We start from the raw sequence: 19,556 nt of genomic DNA, 5'->3' as shown, positions 1-19,556 counted from the left end.
TAGACCTGGCATTGTACCCAACATGAGTCCGTGAGGCTTTCAATTGAAAAAGTAAAGAAGTGAAGAAATGGGCTTCATAGGACTCTATTGTCAATGACAGATCGTGCCTTTTTGTTGTCTTGTTGTCTCCCTACCAGTCGATTCGTGCATTGTTCCTCAGTTTTTTCTTTGAATTGCCTGCAATAATTTGGAGGACTTTTTTTTTGTTTTCACCTCTCACTGAATTTTCTTTTCTTTTTCAACTTTTTTTTTTTTGTCTTTAGTTTTCGACTTTTATTTGGAAAAATTGACATTTTCCTCCTATAACTTAATTGAAGCCCTTTCATATAATCAAGGTATTCCTTCTTGAAAGGGTCCAGCTGAGAATTGACAGATAGAATTTTGAAACAGGATAGTTCTATTAATTGATTAACAAGCCTTGCTATCAGCCCATTAATATATATTCCATTTCCGTATGAGTCTGAATCCTCATTCCCCAAGTGGAGGTGGACATAAAGACCAAGTTTCTGCTCAACAAATTCCAATACATTCTACAAATCAAAATCATGCTGCTTCAGCGAGAAGGCCATCGTTACTAAGAAATCCATCTTCAACAAATTCCATCCATAATCCCCTTTCTCATAATCATCCTCATATAACAAATCAACAGCAAACTTCTTCTAATCCAACCCCTAGTGCATTACATTCCCTTCATCTTAAGCATCATAGCAGTAATTCAACTAATACCCTAGGATCTTTACCAAGCTCAGGTAACAACAGTTCCTCAAATTCCCCGAAGGTGGTGACTCCAACATCTAATTTTCCTCATCTTAGTACCCAACCTTCAAGCTCTAACGTTAACTCTTCATCAAATAATAACCCAGGAAATAACCCTAGCAGTGGGAACTATGCGTTGGGCTCATCACAAGGAAATACTGGAGTTGTATCAAATCAACAAGTCAGCAATGCAAACGCAGGTGGAAATCCGGGATCTGCTTCGGGTCAATCAAATTCAACTAGATCTAGATCACGGTCAAGATCTTTGACTCAAACATTATCTAACAATTTACACAATAACAATCAGTATTTAGCTCAAGAAAAAGCATATTTAAAAAAGATCAAGAATCAATACGTGGATGATTATTATACGAAAGGTATCACTGGAGCAGATGAAGAATTCAAAGAAGGTGATTCAAATGCAAATGATGATTATGACGAAGAAGAAGACGTTCTTAATGCCGGTAACAGCGATTTATTAGCTGATATAGATGATGACAAATATCAAATTGATTTTAGTCTTGCATTTTCAATCATGAAAAATAGTAATAATATCAACATAAATAATCGCAACATTTCTCAAGTTAGTCGAGAAACTTCTGATGACCCTGCTGTTATAGAACGTTTGGAGTGGCAATCAATGCTTACCTCTGTGTTAACCGGTGATGTTGTGAGGTCTGAAAAGACAAAAATAATAAACAATAACAATGCTGAAGATGGACAAGAGTCTTTTATATACTCTCATCTGAAAAAAAACATTTGGTTCGGGGTTCGTGCTAAACTTTTCAATAGAACTGAAGATGATCAAAGAAAGATTGTTAGTTATCGCCGTACTTTGGTTGATCAACTTATTGAAGATGTTTTGAAGTACGAAATAAACTATGATGATCCAATCGATAATCCCCCTAGAAAACAAGTCGTTGATATTCTCGATCGTTATGAGAAGGCTTGTGAATTATGGATGACTATGAAAGAGATGAGAAGCGATAAGCCAGCCTGTGGTGACGCTGAATTCCAAGATCGAATCGACGCATTGAATGCGTGGTTGTCAATTACAGACGCAATTGCGAGAGCTACGAACTCGCTTCGTGTTTGGATTGGTAATGATGAACTAGATATCACAAAGAGTCCCGTTGATTCAAAGTTAGCTTCACCAGGGTCAGATGAAGAAATTGAAGGGGATGAATCCAATCGTAAAGTAGTCAAAAAAATTTTCGATGAAGATAATAAATCTTTAGCAGAACGCTTAATGAAAGAGAAAGATGTCTTAACAATTTTTAAAAGCCGTATTTTTAATCCATTAGCGCCTTGGATGGTTAAATCAAAAGACACTTATATAAGGTTGGGTCATATATTTGAGATTTTGAAATTACCGGACTATATTCATGATTTAATTCAATTATGCTATATTCCCATGAGATTGATCAAAGAAATAATCAATGTTCGCTTGACTTATGCCAGGAAATTACATAATCCTACATTGATGATGATCGATCAAATGATAGATGATTTCAAGTCTTATATAACCATTGCCCTTGAAGTCAAGCTGGGTGTAATGGAGTATTGTAAACCCGATGCTACTAAAACTTGGGTATTGAGTGACCCATTCGATAATGAAACATTGGATTTTGATAATGTTCTTTTACTGTGTGTGAGATATTTCCTTGTCTTACTCAATCGTAAGTTAATCGACAGTTCAAGGTCACCAACTACGTTTAGGACATTCAAAGAACCAGATGAATTAGAGGATACTTGGAATTATCTTAAATTATTAGGTAGCTTTGTTGAAGGTGCGTCTATAGTTGTCGCAGAGAATATTACATTATTAACTTCTAAGTTAGTTCAAAGATTATTTGCATATTTTAACAACCAAATTCGAACCACTCCACCACAAAGTCAAGGTGCTTCAGATTTAATTAGATGGTATACTTCGACGACTGAAAACTTTGCTCAAATTCGTCGTAAATTGGCAAGATTTACTGGCCAACTTTCTCGTGACTTCAGTAATGCTCTTGTATTTGACATTCCTACCTCTCCTGGTAACCGTACTAAAATGTTGTTGGAAAATTTGAGAGCCAGTAACCATTTCTTAGTTTATACGGGTACTGTTGAAACTCAAGGTACTTATTTTTTTGCTAGTCCTGAGTTACTTGGAAATGAACACGAAATAGTTAAGATTTTGAATGGTTCCTATGTTGGTATTGATTCTTCGGGGTCAAGTTTAGAATTTTCGGATTTATTAAAATTAGTTCAGTTAGATGAAGATAAAGAAGAAGTAGTGGTGAGCGATGAATTTCCTAAACCAATGGAGCCATCTCACCTTTTCAACCAAGCTCGTCAGTCATTACCTTCTAACCCAGGTGACTTAGCTTATGTTATAGCCCTCTGTCCTGCAAAACCTATAGTTTGGGAGGGTGAAGTTGTTAATGTGCATATAGATGAAGTTCCAATTACCGATGTCAAAGTTGGCGAAATGTTGGTTATAACCAAATTACCTCATTATCACTTACATTTTGTAAGGGCAAGATTTTTAGAAGCCATTGATGAAGCATTGCTAATAGGCGGACGTATTCCAAAGATTGGTCAAAGATGCTCTTTAGACAGGGTTCACCATGAATTGACCAAGATTAATCGTGCTTTCTTCAAGATGTCTTTGGCAGTTTTAGATTCAGTGAAAACAGTTCGTGAGAAGTGTAAAGCAACTGCTCCAGAAGGTGGATATCAAGAACTCATAAATAATTATTTTGTTTACGCGAGAGACTACGGTAAGAACACTGTTAAGAATCTTGATTCATCTAGAAAATCGACAGTGATCATGAAACTTATTCAGTTATCTATTGAATGGGTGAGTTTTATATGTGATGATTGTATTCCAACTGATCGCAGAACTTTTAGATATTGTGTTTTAGCATTGGAATTTGCTATGGATATGACTAGGGGTTTCAATGTTTTAGTATTAAGCAACGACCAATTTTATCGAATGAAATTGAAAGTTGCACGCTGTATGTCTTTGCTTATTTCACATTTTGATATTATGGGTGCAAGATCCAGTGAAGCAGAAAAGAGAACTTTACTTAAGTGGACTTCACAAAGGCATAGAATTGAGAATTCTGCTGATGATGAATACATTATCAAAGCTTATCAAGAAGATGTTATGAAAGCTCTTGAGCAAGTTGAAGATTCTAGAAGAGATTTAGAGGAACAATTACATGCAGTTGGAAGAGTCTTAGATGTTACTGACTCTGAATATCAATTTGTTACATTGTTAGCATCATCTTTTTCAAGTGTTTCCATCAGATGGCAAAAGAAATCGTTCGTTGGTGGTGGTTCATTTGGTCAAGTTTTCCTTGCAATTAATTTAGATACTGGTGGATTAATGGCGGTTAAAGAAATAAGATTCCATGATAGTCAATCTATCAAAATTGTACCATCAATTAAAGATGAAATGACCATTCTAGAAATGTTAAACCATCCAAATGTTGTTCAATACTATGGGGTTGAAGTTCATCGTGATAAAGTTTATATATTTATGGAATTTTGTGAAGGTGGCTCACTTTCTGGTTTATTAGCACACGGAAGAATTGAAGACGAGATGGTTATTCAAATTTATACTTTACAAATGTTAGAAGGGCTTGCATTCTTACACCACCAAGGGGTCATTCATCGTGATATCAAGCCAGAAAATATATTGTTGGATAGAAATGGTGTTGTTAAGTTTGTTGATTTTGGTGCAGCCAAGGTTATTGCAACAAGCGGTAAGACAAGAGGATCATCATCACTTTCCAGCTCAACTCGTGCCATCGGTAACCACAATAATGTTAACTCGATGACTGGTACTCCAATGTATATGTCACCGGAAGTCATTACTGGACAGTATTCAGATAGAAACGGAGTTGTTGATATTTGGTCGTTAGGATGCTGTGTATTAGAAATGGCCACTGGTCGTAGACCATGGGCCAATTTGGATAATGAATGGGCAATCATGTATCATATTGCAGCCGGTCATCAGCCCGAACTACCATCTCGAGATCAATTAAGTGAAGCTGGTATTAAATTCTTATCCAAATGTTTGGAGCATGATCCAAAGAAGAGATCTAGTGCTGCAGAATTATTAAACGATCCATGGATAGTTCAAATCAGACAAGTTGCTTTCGAATCCGAAGGTGGCAGTACTCCATCGTCAGAAGCAGGCTCTGAATTACAATAACTTCACTAGATGGCTTCGATTCGATTCTATTCGTTTTTTCTTTTTTTTTTTTTTTTTTTTTTTTAATTTTAATTATTTTCAATTTAGCTTTTGCAAATTCCTTTTCATCCTATGTATTATCTTAGCTTTTTATACTTATTGGTTCTTCTTTTCGGTCTTTAGATTTTTCTACATGTAATATATATACACTTTATATTTTTATTGATATTTACAATCTATATATACATGAATCACAAAATTCTTTTCAAAAGAACAAATTAGTTAATATTGACATCAAATACTTCCTTTATAGAGTCAATGAAATCTCCTTTAATCTTTAACTGTCCTGCTTTCTTATTAACGGTAACGTATTTATCTTGAATATGAGGTAATTTGGCTAACAAGTCATTTTTGAATTCTTCAACATCACCTTCGACTCTTTTGATTTCAGTAAGAACTCTAGTATTTTGAACGACTCTATAAACGGGCCAATGTCCGTATTTTGTTTTCTTTATATTATAATTATTTTTACCAAATCCATTATTTGGTAAATCGGATATGCTGATTGAAGACAACGAAGGAAATGCATATGGGGTGAGAGGCTTCTTGGGAATGGATACTCTCAAATATCCTAACGCTATAGTTGGTCTCATAGTGTATAATATTTGGTTAAAACAAAGTCTAATGAAATGGTCTTTTGAAGAGATTGATTTTTCATTTGACCAAAAGAGAAAGAAAAAAAAAAAAAAAAAAAAGGAAAAGAAAGGACGTGCATGAGCTCATTTTTTAAAAAAGCGGATGTTTGGGTCTTTATTCAAGAATATTCTATAAAAAATTGCAACCAATTCTACAGCTATAAGATTGATCACCATTAAAGAAAGTGGTAATAAATAATGTATATTAAAGAGGAATATTCCTTTGACTCATTACAATAAATAGGAGGAAGGCATTAGTCGATTTGGTGGAGCTTCAAATGTTTTGTGAAGGCGATTTTTTTATCGAATTCCTCACCACAATGGTCACATTTGAATAATTTAGTATGAATTTTCATATGTTTAGTTAAATTTGAGCTTTCACTAAATCTTTTACCACAATTTGGCCACTTGCAAACAAGGGGTTTTTCACCAGTATGGGTTCTATTGTGAATTGATAAACTTGAACTGGTAGCGAAATTTTTACCACAAATATTACATTTAAAAGGTTTTTCACCGGAATGAATTCTCATATGTTGTTTTAGCATTGAATCGACAGCAAAAGAAGAACCACAGACTGAACATTTGCACGGTTTGTAATTAGTATGAATATGAATATGTCTTAATAATTTTTGTCTTTGAGTAAAATGTTTACCATGATTACGTTCACAATCAATCCAATTACAATGATAAATAGATTTCCCACTACCAATATGATCATTCATTAGATGATTTTGTAAGTCACCCGAATCATTATGAGTTTTATCACACGACATGGGAGAACCATCTGAATTAGTACCAATTTGCCATTTACAAGTGAACTTATCATCAATTTTATGAGAACAATTTGAACGACAAGAACTTTTTTTGGGAGATATCTTCATTGAAGTTATTGTGAAGGGAGATGATTCACGATCATTATCAAATTCATTTTTAATAATTTTATTATCGGGAGAAGATAACGAAGATTTTGAAATGGAATTTGGAGTTAAAATCGGAGATTCCTTTTTATATAAAGAATTATTAATATCATGTTTACCACGATGACAATTCAAATGGGTTATCAAGGTGTTTAAATCTTCATTCATATAATTACAATCATTCCATTCACATTGAAACGATTGATTTGCATTGGGAGAATTATAGTCTTGATCAATGTGATCATTAATTAAATGGTTCATTAAAGTATCATCGGTGACTTTTTTAAAACAATTATCCCAACGACAAGCAAAAGTTGATAAGTTTGGTTTTTCTGGTTGAGATAATAATTCTGGAACCACTAGAGGTTTTTCACTAAAATTTAATAAATTTTCATCTTTATTTGACATAATTTTTTTAAAATTATTAAATTGAATATAAAAATCAAAATCGGACATCATTTTTTCACTTGTATTTGTTGGGATTCTAGTATGGAAACAAGATTGATGAAGATTATGATCATTTGTATTTAGAGAAGTATCTGGATGACAGGGATGAGGGAAATGAAGTTTAATATTATCGTTATCATTCAATTTTCTTTTTTTAATAGAAGATGATTCTAAGTCAAAATTTTTATGAACATTACCAATTAAGTTTTCAAAAATTGGTTTTTTCTGATATTGTAAATCACATAAATTATCTTGATGATTTATTGAATCTTGACAACAACTATTTGAGTCAAGACATGACGGATCATTGCATACTTCTTCATAAGCCAGCGGTAGTAATGATTGGTCTAATTCATCATCACAACAAGAAAGTTCATTATAATCACAATTTTTACAATCATCATTTTCAATTAAATTATCATCACATGAATGGAAATAGCAATCATCTAACTCATCACAGAAAATCTCATTACATATATTTAGTTCATCCTCCAACTGTTTACAAGAATCAATCAGAGATGAAGTTAGTACTGGTGCTTTAGTAAGTTGCTGCTCTTGTACTGCCTCATCCTTTTCATTTTCCTGATTCTCTTGATTATGATCATGATTATGAATATGTCCATGTATATGGGTATGATCCTTATGTTTATGGATATGTCCATGAACATACCCATGAGTTAGCACCATCTGATCATTATAGAGCTTGTCATATAGCTCTTGAGACATGGTAGTTGATGGAGTTATCCTGGACATTTTTGATAGAGACCTGGAATACTTTTACTTATCTCTAATTACTGATTTGAAAAAACCTCAAAAACCCAACCAAAACTACAAGTTACTTACTCAAAACTCCCAGTTTTAATCCAATATTGTTAATTAATTCAATTGGTTGTATTGAGGATCACAAAATTTTAACAAATGAGTAGCTGCGTGAGGGTTGCAAGAGACCTTGGTAGTTATGCTGCTGGTGACTGGGTTTTTTTGAGAAGACATAGGTATAGACAAGACATCGACAAGACCTAGACAAGATATAGATATAGACATAGTTATAGCCATAGTTATAGCCATTGACAAGACATAGACATTGACAAGACCTAGACAAGATATAGACATAGACATAGACATAGGCATAGACATAGGCATAGACATAGACATAGACATAGACATAGGCATAGGCATAGGCATAGGCATAAACAAGACATAGACAAGACATAGACAAGACATAGGTATAATCTATATATAAGATAGATACGACAGATATAGGAGTAAAAGGAGAGAACCCGGAGGCTAAACAATCCCTCGTCCCATGACCTTGCTTCTTAAACCGGGTTGTTTAATATTCCAGGTTTACGAAAGACTCCCGTAAGGTGCCGTGATGGCCTTTCCTCTTTTATATAAGTACACCCGCACACCTTGACCATTTGCAGCCAGATGGGCATTCTATACTTGGAAGTGTAGGAAGTACCGTGACTGCTTAACAACTTATTTTGTAGTTTAAAGATGCTGGAATAACAGGAGTATCTTTGTAGCGTGAATATTAACCATATTTGTATGCCATTACACCGAACCAATTTTTACTATTGATTTATTGGCTATTGCTTCTCGATTCGATTCCTTCTTAATATAATACGACTGCAGTAAACCCTTGAACCTCAGTGCCTTTTAATATCTTGCTCATACCCAGATCCTTGGTACCCAATCTGCTCATCACCTCCTGTTCCCATGTTTCGTATTCTTTAACCTGCCCGACTAACGAGCACAGGAAAACTCAAAAAGATGCCAGAGAGCTCCCTTCAAGCTTAGTTGATATGTAATTGGCCTGACATCACCTGCTAGGCTACCGAAAACTCTAGTTACCGTAGTTTAATATCACAATTCTCATACAGTTCAACCTTACTTTAAACTTTATTCAATTTAGCTTTCTGCACACCAACGTACAAGTTTTTTTCACTACAAGTTCTGTGCTACATGTAGGGCACATCCTCCACGCTCCTGCTTGTGTACCCAATCCTCAATACATTTGTTTGTCAATACTTAATACATTTGTTTGTCAATACTTGATACATTTGTTTGTCAATACTTGATACATTTGTTTGTCAATACTTGATACATTTGTTTGTCAATACTTGATACATTTGTTCTACACTGAAAGTGTGGTGGTACGGGTTTAACGCGAAAGCACCAACTGTAAACATCATAAGGCTACAACATACAATGTTGCTGAGTTGGGAAGCGTTTTCGAAGTGAATGCCCGGGATAATGTAATGGCTGATTATGATAATGGGGTACCGTACGTATAACCGCAAGATAATGGACTATTGTATACTGTATGGATTATTATATGGATTATTGTATGGATTATGGATTACTGTACGTATTACTGTACGTATTACTGTATGTATTAATATATATATATTTATATATTAGTGCATGTACTACTGTATTTTATGGACTGTTATGGACTGTTATGGACTGTTATGGATATTGTTATGGATACTGTTATGGTAGCCATGGCTTAATTAGGCCGTTGGGAGGGCCGGCACGTATATCCTCTGCTAAGGCGCAGGCATACCTAAGATCTTATTACGGATTTTGTGTCGGAGCAAAATATTATCCAACAAATTCACTTTAAACCAAGCTACTTGTGAAACTTCTCTAAGGGTTTCTCTTTCTTCCCATGCATTCTGAGAATGGCCAGTTTGTCGTACTTTTAATCCCAGCTGCTGATACCAAGTTTGTGTTTAGAATAACTATGGTATCGCGCACCTGCCAGAATCAGTTTTATTGTAAACAGAATTGACAAAGTATTTGTCGAATTATAGCGACCAGAAACGGGGTTTGTTCATCTTCATCGTGTGGGTGGTGTCCCTGTAAATCTACATCATTGTCCTGAATCTCTCCAATGTTATTTTATTATATTCTTTTGAGGTTGTTTTGTTTTGATGGCTGCTGCATCTCGAGAAATTTCCTAATTTGGACTGATTTCATCTTTAACAATGATTCCTATTTCTAAAACAGATAATTGAAATAAACTACTCAAATGATAAAGGCTATTATTAAAGCTACTAATTAAACTTTCAAGACAATCCGCAGATAATTTAAGTGATCATACTATTGTTTGCCTCTGAAATCCTTATTTTTATACCTGTCCCTCTCTTCATCGGTACTTAATTGTTTATTATTTTTCAATTTTGTAATCTGCTTCATGTTGAAAGGGTTCCTCTTTATTAATAAGTCATTTCCTTACTTTTTTGTCTTGCTTAAAAAAAATTGACAATTTCAAAAATTGACAATTTCAAAAATTGACAATTTCAAAATTTGACCATAAATTGAATAATTCTTTATTTGTCATCCCGATCTATCCCTTAAACTTAAATGCTAAAATGGCATTTATAAATATCTTTAAGAAGGCAAAAAACCATAATAAAGATAAAAAATCGTCATGTCAAACAAGTCAGCCACCAATACCCAAGAAACAAGATCATCATCTACAGAAAACCCATTCTGACTCATCTTTCAACTCTTCATTAAACTCTCCTAACAACCAAACTAATATGACTAATAAGCAGTTGAAAAAATCAACTAGCTTCATCTCCAAGCTTAAGCTAATTCACCAATCTTGTCCCTCAAAATCCTCGGTTGCTTCCTCTTGTCAACATCAAAAATCGCCAAGTCAATACTCAAAATCGTCTTGTCAATCAATCAAACCTCAACCAAGTCCTCTCACGAGTGGCGCATCCTCAAGTCAACCCCAATTAAATCCTGGCAGATCATTTGCAACCAAAGACTATAAATTGTCAGATATTTCTACCAATAATGAAAATAAATCTCTTCCACTCACTCCATTAAGTGATACTTTTAATATGAGTGAATTAATAGCTCCTTATCAGAATTTTGAAACTCCTAAAAATCAATTATTTACTTCTACTCCGATGAATCCAAAACGCTCTATTCAATCCCCAAGGAAACTTGACTTTATCGACTGCTCTTCCTTTGACGATGATATAAGTAGTAAAAACTTGCTAAGTCCAACCGCAAGAACCGCAAGAACTGCAAGCTCGAATTTCTTCGATACCGATGACGGATCGATAATAGACGCTAACATTCAAATATTCAAAACTTACTCCCATGGTAAACAATCAAATTTAAGATTCATTAGTACTTCATCTCCCATTCCTTCAGAGTCTTCTCAAGATCATATAAATACTTCCGCAAGTCCTTCTCCACTACCTCGAGTTAAAAGCGTTGGCAAACTGACTACTATTGAACATTCCCACAATTCTTGTCATCTGTTGAGTGAAGATATAAGTGACCCAATAGATGACTCAGGAGACGAAGAATTAGAATTCAGTGATAGCAAAGAGTTTTTCAGAAGCGAATTACTTTCTTTGGTTCAAGATCATAAACTTTTAATTGAAAAACATGAAGACGAAATTAGAAAATTAAAGACTTTATTACAACAAGAACGTGAAGTGGTCTCAAGGTTATCTTCTCCTCAAACAAAATCAACTCCAAGGTTCAATTATAGTGAAGTTTCTCCTCAAACAACACTCCCTGCAAACCGTAATAAGAAAAGAAGATCTGGATTTATTCCTTTCAACATCGTTGTTTCAACTGATGCCTCTATGAATGACTCTTCCACCGATCTTTTGCCTCCTTTCAAGCCTGGCCAATCAGAAAGCCTTAATTCCCCCACCATAAAATCCCGCAAACCTTCACTGGGATCCAATGCATCGTCAGTAATGAGTACTTCTCACCAAATTCCAAAATCAAATGGCCATGTCCAAGATTATCTGGGCGAATTGGGCATCATCCATAACTACCAAGAAGACAGTTCCTACGATTCCCAGTGTGACTCGGAACTCACTATGCACACGCACTTCACAAATCCTGAATGCTACTTGCAAGTCAAGTAGATTATGTACTTTACGATCCAAATTTATAATATTTTTTTTTTTTTTTTTTTTTTTTTTTTTTTTTTTTTTTCGCAGCTAATAAATTTCTAATATATTTTTTATACCTTAATACATACTTCTGCTATTTTACAAGTACGAGATAATTACTAATTACATTCATAAGTTATGAAATACTAGTCTAAGAGGGGGGCATCAGCTTTGGTGACGTAAGGTTCTTCCAAATACTTGATATCTTCTTCAGTAAGTTCGNTTTTTTTTTTTTTTTTTTTTTATTTTTTTTTTTTTCGCAGCTATTTTATACCTAATATATTTTTTATACCTTAATACATACTTCTGCTATTTTACAAGTAAAATAAGTAAGCGAATAATATTCATAAGTTATGAAATACTAGTCTAAGAGGGGGGCATCAGCTTTGGTGACGTAAGGTTCTTCCAAATACTTGATATCTTCTTCAGTAAGTTCGACATCAACAACCCCAGCAACTTCATCAACGTATTCAAGTTTGGAAATACCGACGATTGGATTAGCACCTTTAACAAGTAACCAAGCAAGAGAAACTTGCATCATGGAGCCTTTTTTCTTTTCGGCCAACAATTCAAGTCTTTTGGCAATTTCACAATCAGATTCACTAGATGGGCTAATTCCAAGAATACGAGTCATGAACTCATTTTGTAATTTGGTCTTGGCCACTTCGGAATCCCAAGGAACTGCTAAAAGACCTCTAGCATTTGGGGACCATGGGAATAAAGCAATATCATGTTTTTTACACCAAGGATTCAATTCATGTTCATCGTTACGGTATAATAAGTTGTAATAACTTTGCATTGAAACAAATTGATGCCATCCGTTCAATTTTGCCGTGTATTGCAAATCAATAAACTCATAAGTTTTCATACTTGAAGCCCCAATATAAGTAGCATAACCTTTTTCAACAACATCATTTAAGGCTTTCATAATTTCTTCATTAGAAACATTTGGATCATAACGGTGGATTTGGTAAATGTCAGCATAAGTTCCAAGACGGTCATAGGAAGCTTTGGCGGCTTCTAAAATATGTTTTCTTGAGAGTCCTTTTCTATTCATAATCTTAAGAGCATCTGCATCGTTCGTCAACCCAGAGGAATCATTAACGTCGTCCAAAACTGGGAAATAGCCTTTTGTCATAATCACAACATTTTGACGAGGAATCTTGTATTTTTTCAAAAACATTCCGAGTAATTCTTCAGATTTCCCATTTGAATAAGTATCAGCAGTATCGAAAGTACGCAATCCACTTTGGTAACATTTATATAAAAGTTCCAAATTTGCATCAATATCTCCATTCGATCCAAACCAGTTACCTTCGGTAGTCATAAGCATAACCCCAACAACGAGTTTCAGGATATCTAACCCGGTCTTGTTTAATTTTTGTACCAAGTTAACTGGATCGGTAGCAGCAGTGAATTGTTTGGCCATTTTTGGAAGTATTATGTTATAAGTTTCTGGTAGTTATAATTTTTTAGTAATTTTAACTGTTGAGTATTGGAAATTGCTAACTCCACTTCAATTTGAACAGCTTTTATAATCGATTCGAATGGCTGCTGAGCTTCGGCCAAATCTTACATCCTTTTCGGAAATGTAAAGTTAAGAAACCACCGGTCGGTCATTCCATATTGGGAATAACTCCGCCCTCCGAGATAAAATGGTTCGGACATTGCAACCGGAAGTCAGTGCTAATTAGGAACTACAGACGGTTCCGAAGAACAGCATTTGGGTGCGATCGAAGTAACTATACAGCTGATTGAATTGGGGCAACCCACAAAGGGGTGAATTGCAGCAAGTGGAGAATCACCAAACGCTAAATGATGAGATATTTGATCACGTTTACGTTTACAAACTACAGCAATTGTTGATCGCAAGTATTCCATTAGAATATTGATCTATAGTACAGTAACAAATTTTTTTAACTTTTATAATTTTTCAAACTTTTTTTTTTTTAAAAATTTAATTAATTAGTTTAATGCAATAAACTGCTGAAGTTTGTGCTCATACGTGGCCACAACAACGAAACCAAGTATGGGTAGAGATTCACTATTTGTATGCATTAAGAACTTTATTGTAATTCTTTAATTTCGTTTTCATCGGCAACCAAACCCATGACAACCAAGTACATGTTCAAATTATTCAATAAGTTTTGTTTCTTATACAAATTAGCCAAGTCAGAGTTATCAATGGCTTTGGCTCTATTCATGACACCGAAAATTTCATCTCTGACTTCATCAACAATGATTCTTTGATGACTCAATTTACCACCTAAGGATAAAGTAGCTAAAAATTGCCACACGTAATTTTCTCTAGAAGAACCATCATCAATATCTTCAGGATGAGGAGGGAAAATGGCTGCGATTCTTGATTCTAATGAAGTAAATAACTCATCATAACAGGAGGTCCATTCCGATAAATCAGTAGCTGAAATAGTACCTTCACCTCTAATCAATTCTGCACGGGATAAAAGGGTAGTTAAAATTGATAACCCAATTTTAGTGGTGGAGACAAATGACACGTTATTATGTTCAATCAAAATCACCAACAAACCAATGATTTCATTGAACTTGAAATCTTGAACAGCATTCATCAATACTTTTGAAAATGTTAAAGAGTAGGCTTCAACTAATTTTAAGATTGAGTCTGGAACTTTTTTATTTTCATAAGTAGTATAGGAAGCATTCTTAATAACCAGTAAATTTTCTAAATTGGACATAACCAAAGTAACAATAGTTAAAATTTGTTCTCTTGTTAAAAATTTGAAAAGACGTGGTAATATTTTCAATGCTTTATTATGATTTAAACATTGAATGAATGGATTCACAAATGAAGCTTCATCTCCGGATGATGATGCTTGATCTAAAACATGTAATGCTTCCCATAATTGAGTGGTATCAACATTTGGGGTTAATCTTGATTCGCTTTCAGCAGCCATCAAATGAGTAATGATGTTTTCCAAAATACTCATAATATCCTTCTTGGTATATTTCTTAATAGGTTTCGATGGAGCAGAAATAGATGGTGATCTATCCTTTTTAGAAACAACTTCATCAGCTTTAAGATCATCACCACCTTTAGAAACCTCATTATTTTCTTTATTTTCGGCTTCTTGTTTTTCGAGCTCTCTTTGAGCAGCCTTACTGAAAATTTCTAATTGTTGTCTTGGTTTTTTACCATTACCAAAAGAAATCTTACCTAAAGCTCCTTCTCTTGCATATTGAGTCAATTTTGGTCTTTCTTTAGCAACAGTAACGGCTTTTTGAACTTGTTGTTGCATTCTTTGTAAAGCAACATCAGCTCTTCTATGACGTCCACCTAATCTATGACCACTTTGATCTAAGTAAGCTTGAGCAATAGAATTATGTTGTTGCTGAGGTTGTTGTTGAGGTTGCATTGGGTTAGCTTGAACTTTTGGATGGATAACTTTGAAAACTTGAGCATAAAAGTCTTCATTGTATGGATCTTCAGTAACGATTTGAGATAATTGAAAACGAGTAACAAAATCTTTATCCTTTGGATTCATGATACCAGAATACTTCATAATTCTTGCAACCTTTTCTTGTCTTTTAGCCAACTTTTCTTGTTGTTCAGGAGTCAAATCTTGAGGAGATGGACTTTGGTGGTTACGGCTATTGAAGTGTTGTTGTTGCTGTTGTTGCTGTTGTTGTTGTTGTTGTTGTGGTGGTGGTACTTGCTGGATTGGGCCGGCAATGTCTGGAACCTGTTGGAAGCCTGATTGTTGAACAGGTGGAACAGGTTGAAATTGTTGTTGTTGTGGTTGCTGAGCAGGCTCTGGAGCAACTTGAGCTTCTTTAGAGCCTAAGACAGGGAATTGAGATAAATCAACCTTTTGTTGAGGAATAGACTTAACTGGCTGAACTGGTACGGCTTTTTGGGCAATGATTGGTTGCTGTTGAGCTGGCACTTGTTGAGATTGTTGTTGAGGAACCTGTTGTTGAGGAGCCTGAGAAGGAATTTGTTGATGGGCTTGAGGAATACCTGGTTGCATTTGAGGTTGAGGAACCATTTGAGGGGCTTGAGGAGGAATTCCATGAGGAGGGAATTGACCTGGCATTGGTGGCATACCTTGGGGAGGAAATTGACCAAATTGACCTGGAGGAGGCATAAAACCACCTTGAGGAGGGAAGAAACCACCAAATTGGGGAGGTGGGAATTGTCCTGGGAAACCGTAAGCTTGAGGAGGAACTTGCGGTTGAGGTTGTTGGTGTTGCTCTTTATCGATTGAAGTCAATTGGGATTCAATTTCTTCCAAAGACAAAATCTTCTTCTCACCAGAAGGAGCAGCAACAGGTTGTTGCTGATTGGCTTGATGGACTGGAGCATTGGACGTCCCCCATAAGTCTTGCATAAATTCATCATCATTATTTGATTGAGATGCAGCTTGAGCATAACTAACAGTTTGGGCTGGAGCAACACTAGGTTGAATAGGTTTCGACGCAGCTTCAGATTGAGAATTACCATAACCAAAGCTAAAATCTTTTCCAATATTAGATACTCCAAAGGTTTCGTCATTCAAAGCATCATCAGTTTCATCTAAACCATCACCTAAACCGTCATAAGTATCTTGAAAATCATATACTTCATTTTCACTCTGCTTAACTCCAGGTGGAGCTGTAGGATCAAATCCAAAGAATGACATTTGTTTGAATTAATTATCGTTGAAAAGAAGATTGACAAGGATCAATTTCACCGAAAAATGACTTTTTTGCTTGCATTTCGAACGTCGAACGAACGAAAAAAAAATAGGAAAAAAAAAAAAAACCCAAAACGCAACATGCAAAAATATAAGATAACATGTAAAAGCATACACTAAAGAGATAATGGTCACGTGATATAGTATTATACTGAATATATCTAAATCTGCTTCCAATTCACTACAAATTGGCAAAAGAGAAGCTACTGCATAATTATTTGATTAAATTTCGGAAAAGGGATTTACTGGGTTGTCAGAGTTTACGGAAATTTGCTTCGTGAAAAATGGATGCAAAAAATAGAATAATTAAATAGCTTTGAGAGTTATTGAAAAACCTGTAAAGCACTCGTAAGTTTGACCTTCATTTCATCCCATTCACCATCTGCATCACTTAGAACAGTAATGGCTCCTCCTGCTCCGATTCTCCAGATGTTCGAACCAGGTTTATTATTCTTATCATCGGTATAGTGAAACAAAGAACGAATAATCACTGACCAGTCAGCATCATCAGTGACAGACCAGTATCCAGCGACCCCACTATAAACGCCTCTTCTCCCACCTGGATTACCATTTGTTTGGATACTCTCAATATCTTGAAGAAGTTCGACTGATCGTTTTTTAGGAGCACCAGTCATCGAGCCAGGAGGCAAGGATTTGTGAAGAATATCTATTCCGTGATAATTGGAGTTTTCAAGACTACCACTTATGAAACTGACCAATTGATATACGGTCTTGTACTCTTCAACAGTCATTAACTTTGTCACTTCAACATGGTCGATGAATTCGTGTAAATCATGTCTAATCAAATCGACAATCATAAGATTTTCTCCCATTTCTTTGGCAGTCTTCAATATTTTTGTGGCATCTTCGATGCTGACATCAGGTGTATTGCGGACTGTTCCCTTTATTGGTCTAAGTTCAACCTTTTTCTTTCCATCAGATCCATCTTTCCACGATAGAAATCTCTCCGGTGATGATGAAATGAGAACCACGTCATCGAAACTCATGAAGCAAGAGAATGGTGACGGATTTTTATGCAAAATTAATACTTTATAGATTTCCCATGGTTGAATATACGAAGGAACTCGTATTCTCAGCAGGGTGGTTAAGCATAACTCATAAGAGTCACCGGAATGTAGAAGCTCCTGGCATTTTGAAAATTGTTCATTATATGCCTCCCTAGAAGGAAAGTCAAATGAAATAGAGTTCTGATCGTCAACATAACATAAATCCTTCACACTCTGTGGAACTAAGTCTGCATGGACTTTGAGTTTGCCTTCATTTTCTGCCATTTCGAGCTCAGTTTTAAGTTCTTGAGCCCAAGTCAGGTCATCTTGGGAACTGTTTATCGAAAAAATAAAAGTTTCATTTGTTAAATGATCAACCAACAAAAACCTCTCAATAAAGATAAGTTTCATATCTGGAGTTGAGCCATTACAAAGAGAACTAAACTTATCAATAACAAGATGTTGTCCTTCTTCATACGAAAAAAGCCCCATATACCCTCCTAAAAATGGGAAGTCTCTAGAATGGAAGGTTTCGCCAAGTTTCGAATTAAACTTGTCCCTAGGTATATAATTTTGCCCAATTCTAGCTCCTATAAAATTCCATATTGTCTCTGATTCAATGACTTGTGTCTCCTTGGCTTCCATTGAGCCAAATTTCAGGACTTCGATCTCGTTAATATTATCTATAGAATGTGTGATCACCTCTGATTGAGTTTCGATAGGAATTCCAATAATGGACCAATCGCCAGGTATCGAGGCCGAATTTAAAAGAAAAAATTGATTATCTTGAGTTTTATTATGTATATAGTCACAGATGCTCAAAGGATCTATAGGGCCGGCAAATTGTATCCTTTTTGCAATAAGATTCAACCCTCTCTTGGCTTCGTTTACATCATTGGGTATAAGACCTGGGTCTTTCAAGGGGTGACTCGAAGTAAATTTTGCAATGGCTTTTTCAATTTCGGTGGAGGATACTTTCGAGTAATCTAAACGATGTTTCTTGTTGTAGTCAGCAGCTATTCTATCAAAATTCATGACTAACTTATCACCATCTTTTGAGCATATTGATTCCGGATGATACTGAACACCATAAAAAGGATATGACTTATGTCTTGCAGCCATAAGTATCTGTTTAGAGCTCAGGTCATTGTTTTCTTCATAGCATACAGCTAACGGCAAGATATTATCATTCAATTTCTCTATATCAACGTATAATGAATGATAACGGACACTAGGAAAATTATAACTATCCCCACTACCCGCAAACAAATCAGTTTTCCCATCTACTGGATGGATATCATAGATTTGGCCATGCTTAACATCATCCAATCTTTCTATTTCGTTTCCAAATTGATAGCATAAACATTGAAATCCGAGACAAATTCCCAAAATTGGAATCGACCAATGGTCATTGCGACTCAAATATTGAAATAAAGCACTAATTATACCAACATCGCCTGGAATCGATGGATGCCCGGGACCGGGTCCTATTATGACATACTCAAACTTTGGTAATGCGTTTTGGAAGAAATTTTCATATTCTGATGAACTCAATGAATCATTATGAATTGTAGTAACCTTTTTTCCAGTATTAATGCTTATAAGTCGAACAAGATTATTTGTGAAGGAGTCGTATGAATCTATTAACAATATCATTTAAAGCAGAAGATCTCGAAGACTCAAAGAATAGGCAAATGAAAGTGAACAGGGGTTTTGAAATCATCCTACAAAACCACCAGGACCGTCAAAAATTTTTTTCCATCAAAACAATTGAGACGTTCATCGCTAACGGCTTTTACAAGGTATTTTTTGATGCGAAAAGCGTTTCTATTATATGAAGAAGTATTCTAAAAGTTGATAATTTAGGGTGATATATATACAAATGAGTTACGT

The 19,556-nt window shown here is 35.1% G+C and overlaps 8 protein-coding genes across 8 annotated transcripts; 2 read left to right on the top strand and 6 right to left on the bottom strand.

Annotated features, from left to right (window-relative positions):
• Positions 1-305: 305 nt before the first annotated feature.
• SSK2 (mitogen-activated protein kinase kinase kinase) lies at positions 306-5,003 on the top strand. The gene has a single exon (XM_020220487.1). The coding sequence runs from the start codon at positions 455-457 to the stop codon at positions 4,961-4,963; it is 4,509 nt and encodes a 1,502-aa protein (XP_020078893.1). The 5' UTR covers positions 306-454; the 3' UTR covers positions 4,964-5,003.
• Positions 5,004-5,220: 217 nt separating this feature from the next.
• On the bottom strand, positions 5,221-5,622 carry IMG2 (mitochondrial 54S ribosomal protein mL49; the record flags this gene model as incomplete). Its single annotated transcript, XM_020222450.1, has 1 exon — positions 5,221-5,622. Exon 1 carries the CDS (start codon positions 5,593-5,595, stop codon positions 5,221-5,223), a length of 375 nt encoding a protein of 124 aa, XP_020078892.1. The 5' UTR covers positions 5,596-5,622.
• Positions 5,623-5,891: 269 nt separating this feature from the next.
• On the bottom strand, positions 5,892-7,688 carry CSR1 (Csr1p; the record flags this gene model as incomplete). The annotated part of the gene is made up of 1 exon (XM_020218282.1): positions 5,892-7,688. One exon carries the CDS (start codon positions 7,686-7,688, stop codon positions 5,892-5,894), a length of 1,797 nt encoding a protein of 598 aa, XP_020078891.1.
• A 189-nt stretch (positions 7,689-7,877) lies between these two features.
• HYPBUDRAFT_164414 (uncharacterized protein) lies at positions 7,878-8,440 on the bottom strand (the record flags this gene model as incomplete). The annotated part of the gene is made up of 2 exons (XM_020222665.1): positions 7,878-8,234; positions 8,414-8,440. The coding sequence occupies 2 exons, from the start codon at positions 8,438-8,440 to the stop codon at positions 7,878-7,880; spliced, it is 384 nt and encodes a 127-aa protein (XP_020078890.1).
• Positions 8,441-10,385: 1,945 nt separating this feature from the next.
• Positions 10,386-11,944, top strand: HYPBUDRAFT_151415 (uncharacterized protein). Its single transcript, XM_020220486.1, has one exon. The coding sequence runs from the start codon at positions 10,556-10,558 to the stop codon at positions 11,915-11,917; it is 1,362 nt and encodes a 453-aa protein (XP_020078889.1). The 5' UTR covers positions 10,386-10,555; the 3' UTR covers positions 11,918-11,944.
• Positions 11,945-12,225: 281 nt separating this feature from the next.
• HYPBUDRAFT_151414 (cell surface hydrophobicity-associated protein) lies at positions 12,226-13,450 on the bottom strand. The gene has a single exon (XM_020220485.1). It carries the CDS (start codon positions 13,371-13,373, stop codon positions 12,306-12,308), a length of 1,068 nt encoding a protein of 355 aa, XP_020078888.1. The 5' UTR covers positions 13,374-13,450; the 3' UTR covers positions 12,226-12,305.
• Positions 13,451-14,010: 560 nt separating this feature from the next.
• On the bottom strand, positions 14,011-16,602 carry HYPBUDRAFT_101348 (uncharacterized protein; the record flags this gene model as incomplete). Its single annotated transcript, XM_020218117.1, has 1 exon — positions 14,011-16,602. One exon carries the CDS (start codon positions 16,600-16,602, stop codon positions 14,011-14,013), a length of 2,592 nt encoding a protein of 863 aa, XP_020078887.1.
• Positions 16,603-16,801: 199 nt separating this feature from the next.
• Positions 16,802-19,351, bottom strand: ABZ1 (4-amino-4-deoxychorismate synthase). The gene has a single exon (XM_020220484.1). It carries the CDS (start codon positions 19,317-19,319, stop codon positions 16,980-16,982), a length of 2,340 nt encoding a protein of 779 aa, XP_020078886.1. The 5' UTR covers positions 19,320-19,351; the 3' UTR covers positions 16,802-16,979.
• Between the last annotated feature and the right edge of the window lie 205 nt (positions 19,352-19,556).

This window comes from Hyphopichia burtonii (genome assembly GCF_001661395.1).
Source record: "Hyphopichia burtonii NRRL Y-1933 unplaced genomic scaffold HYPBUscaffold_1, whole genome shotgun sequence".
NCBI lineage: Eukaryota > Fungi > Ascomycota > Pichiomycetes > Serinales > Debaryomycetaceae > Hyphopichia > Hyphopichia burtonii.
The sequence above is the reverse complement of the archived record's forward strand: the minus strand, read 5'-3'. Positions and strand labels throughout refer to the sequence as shown.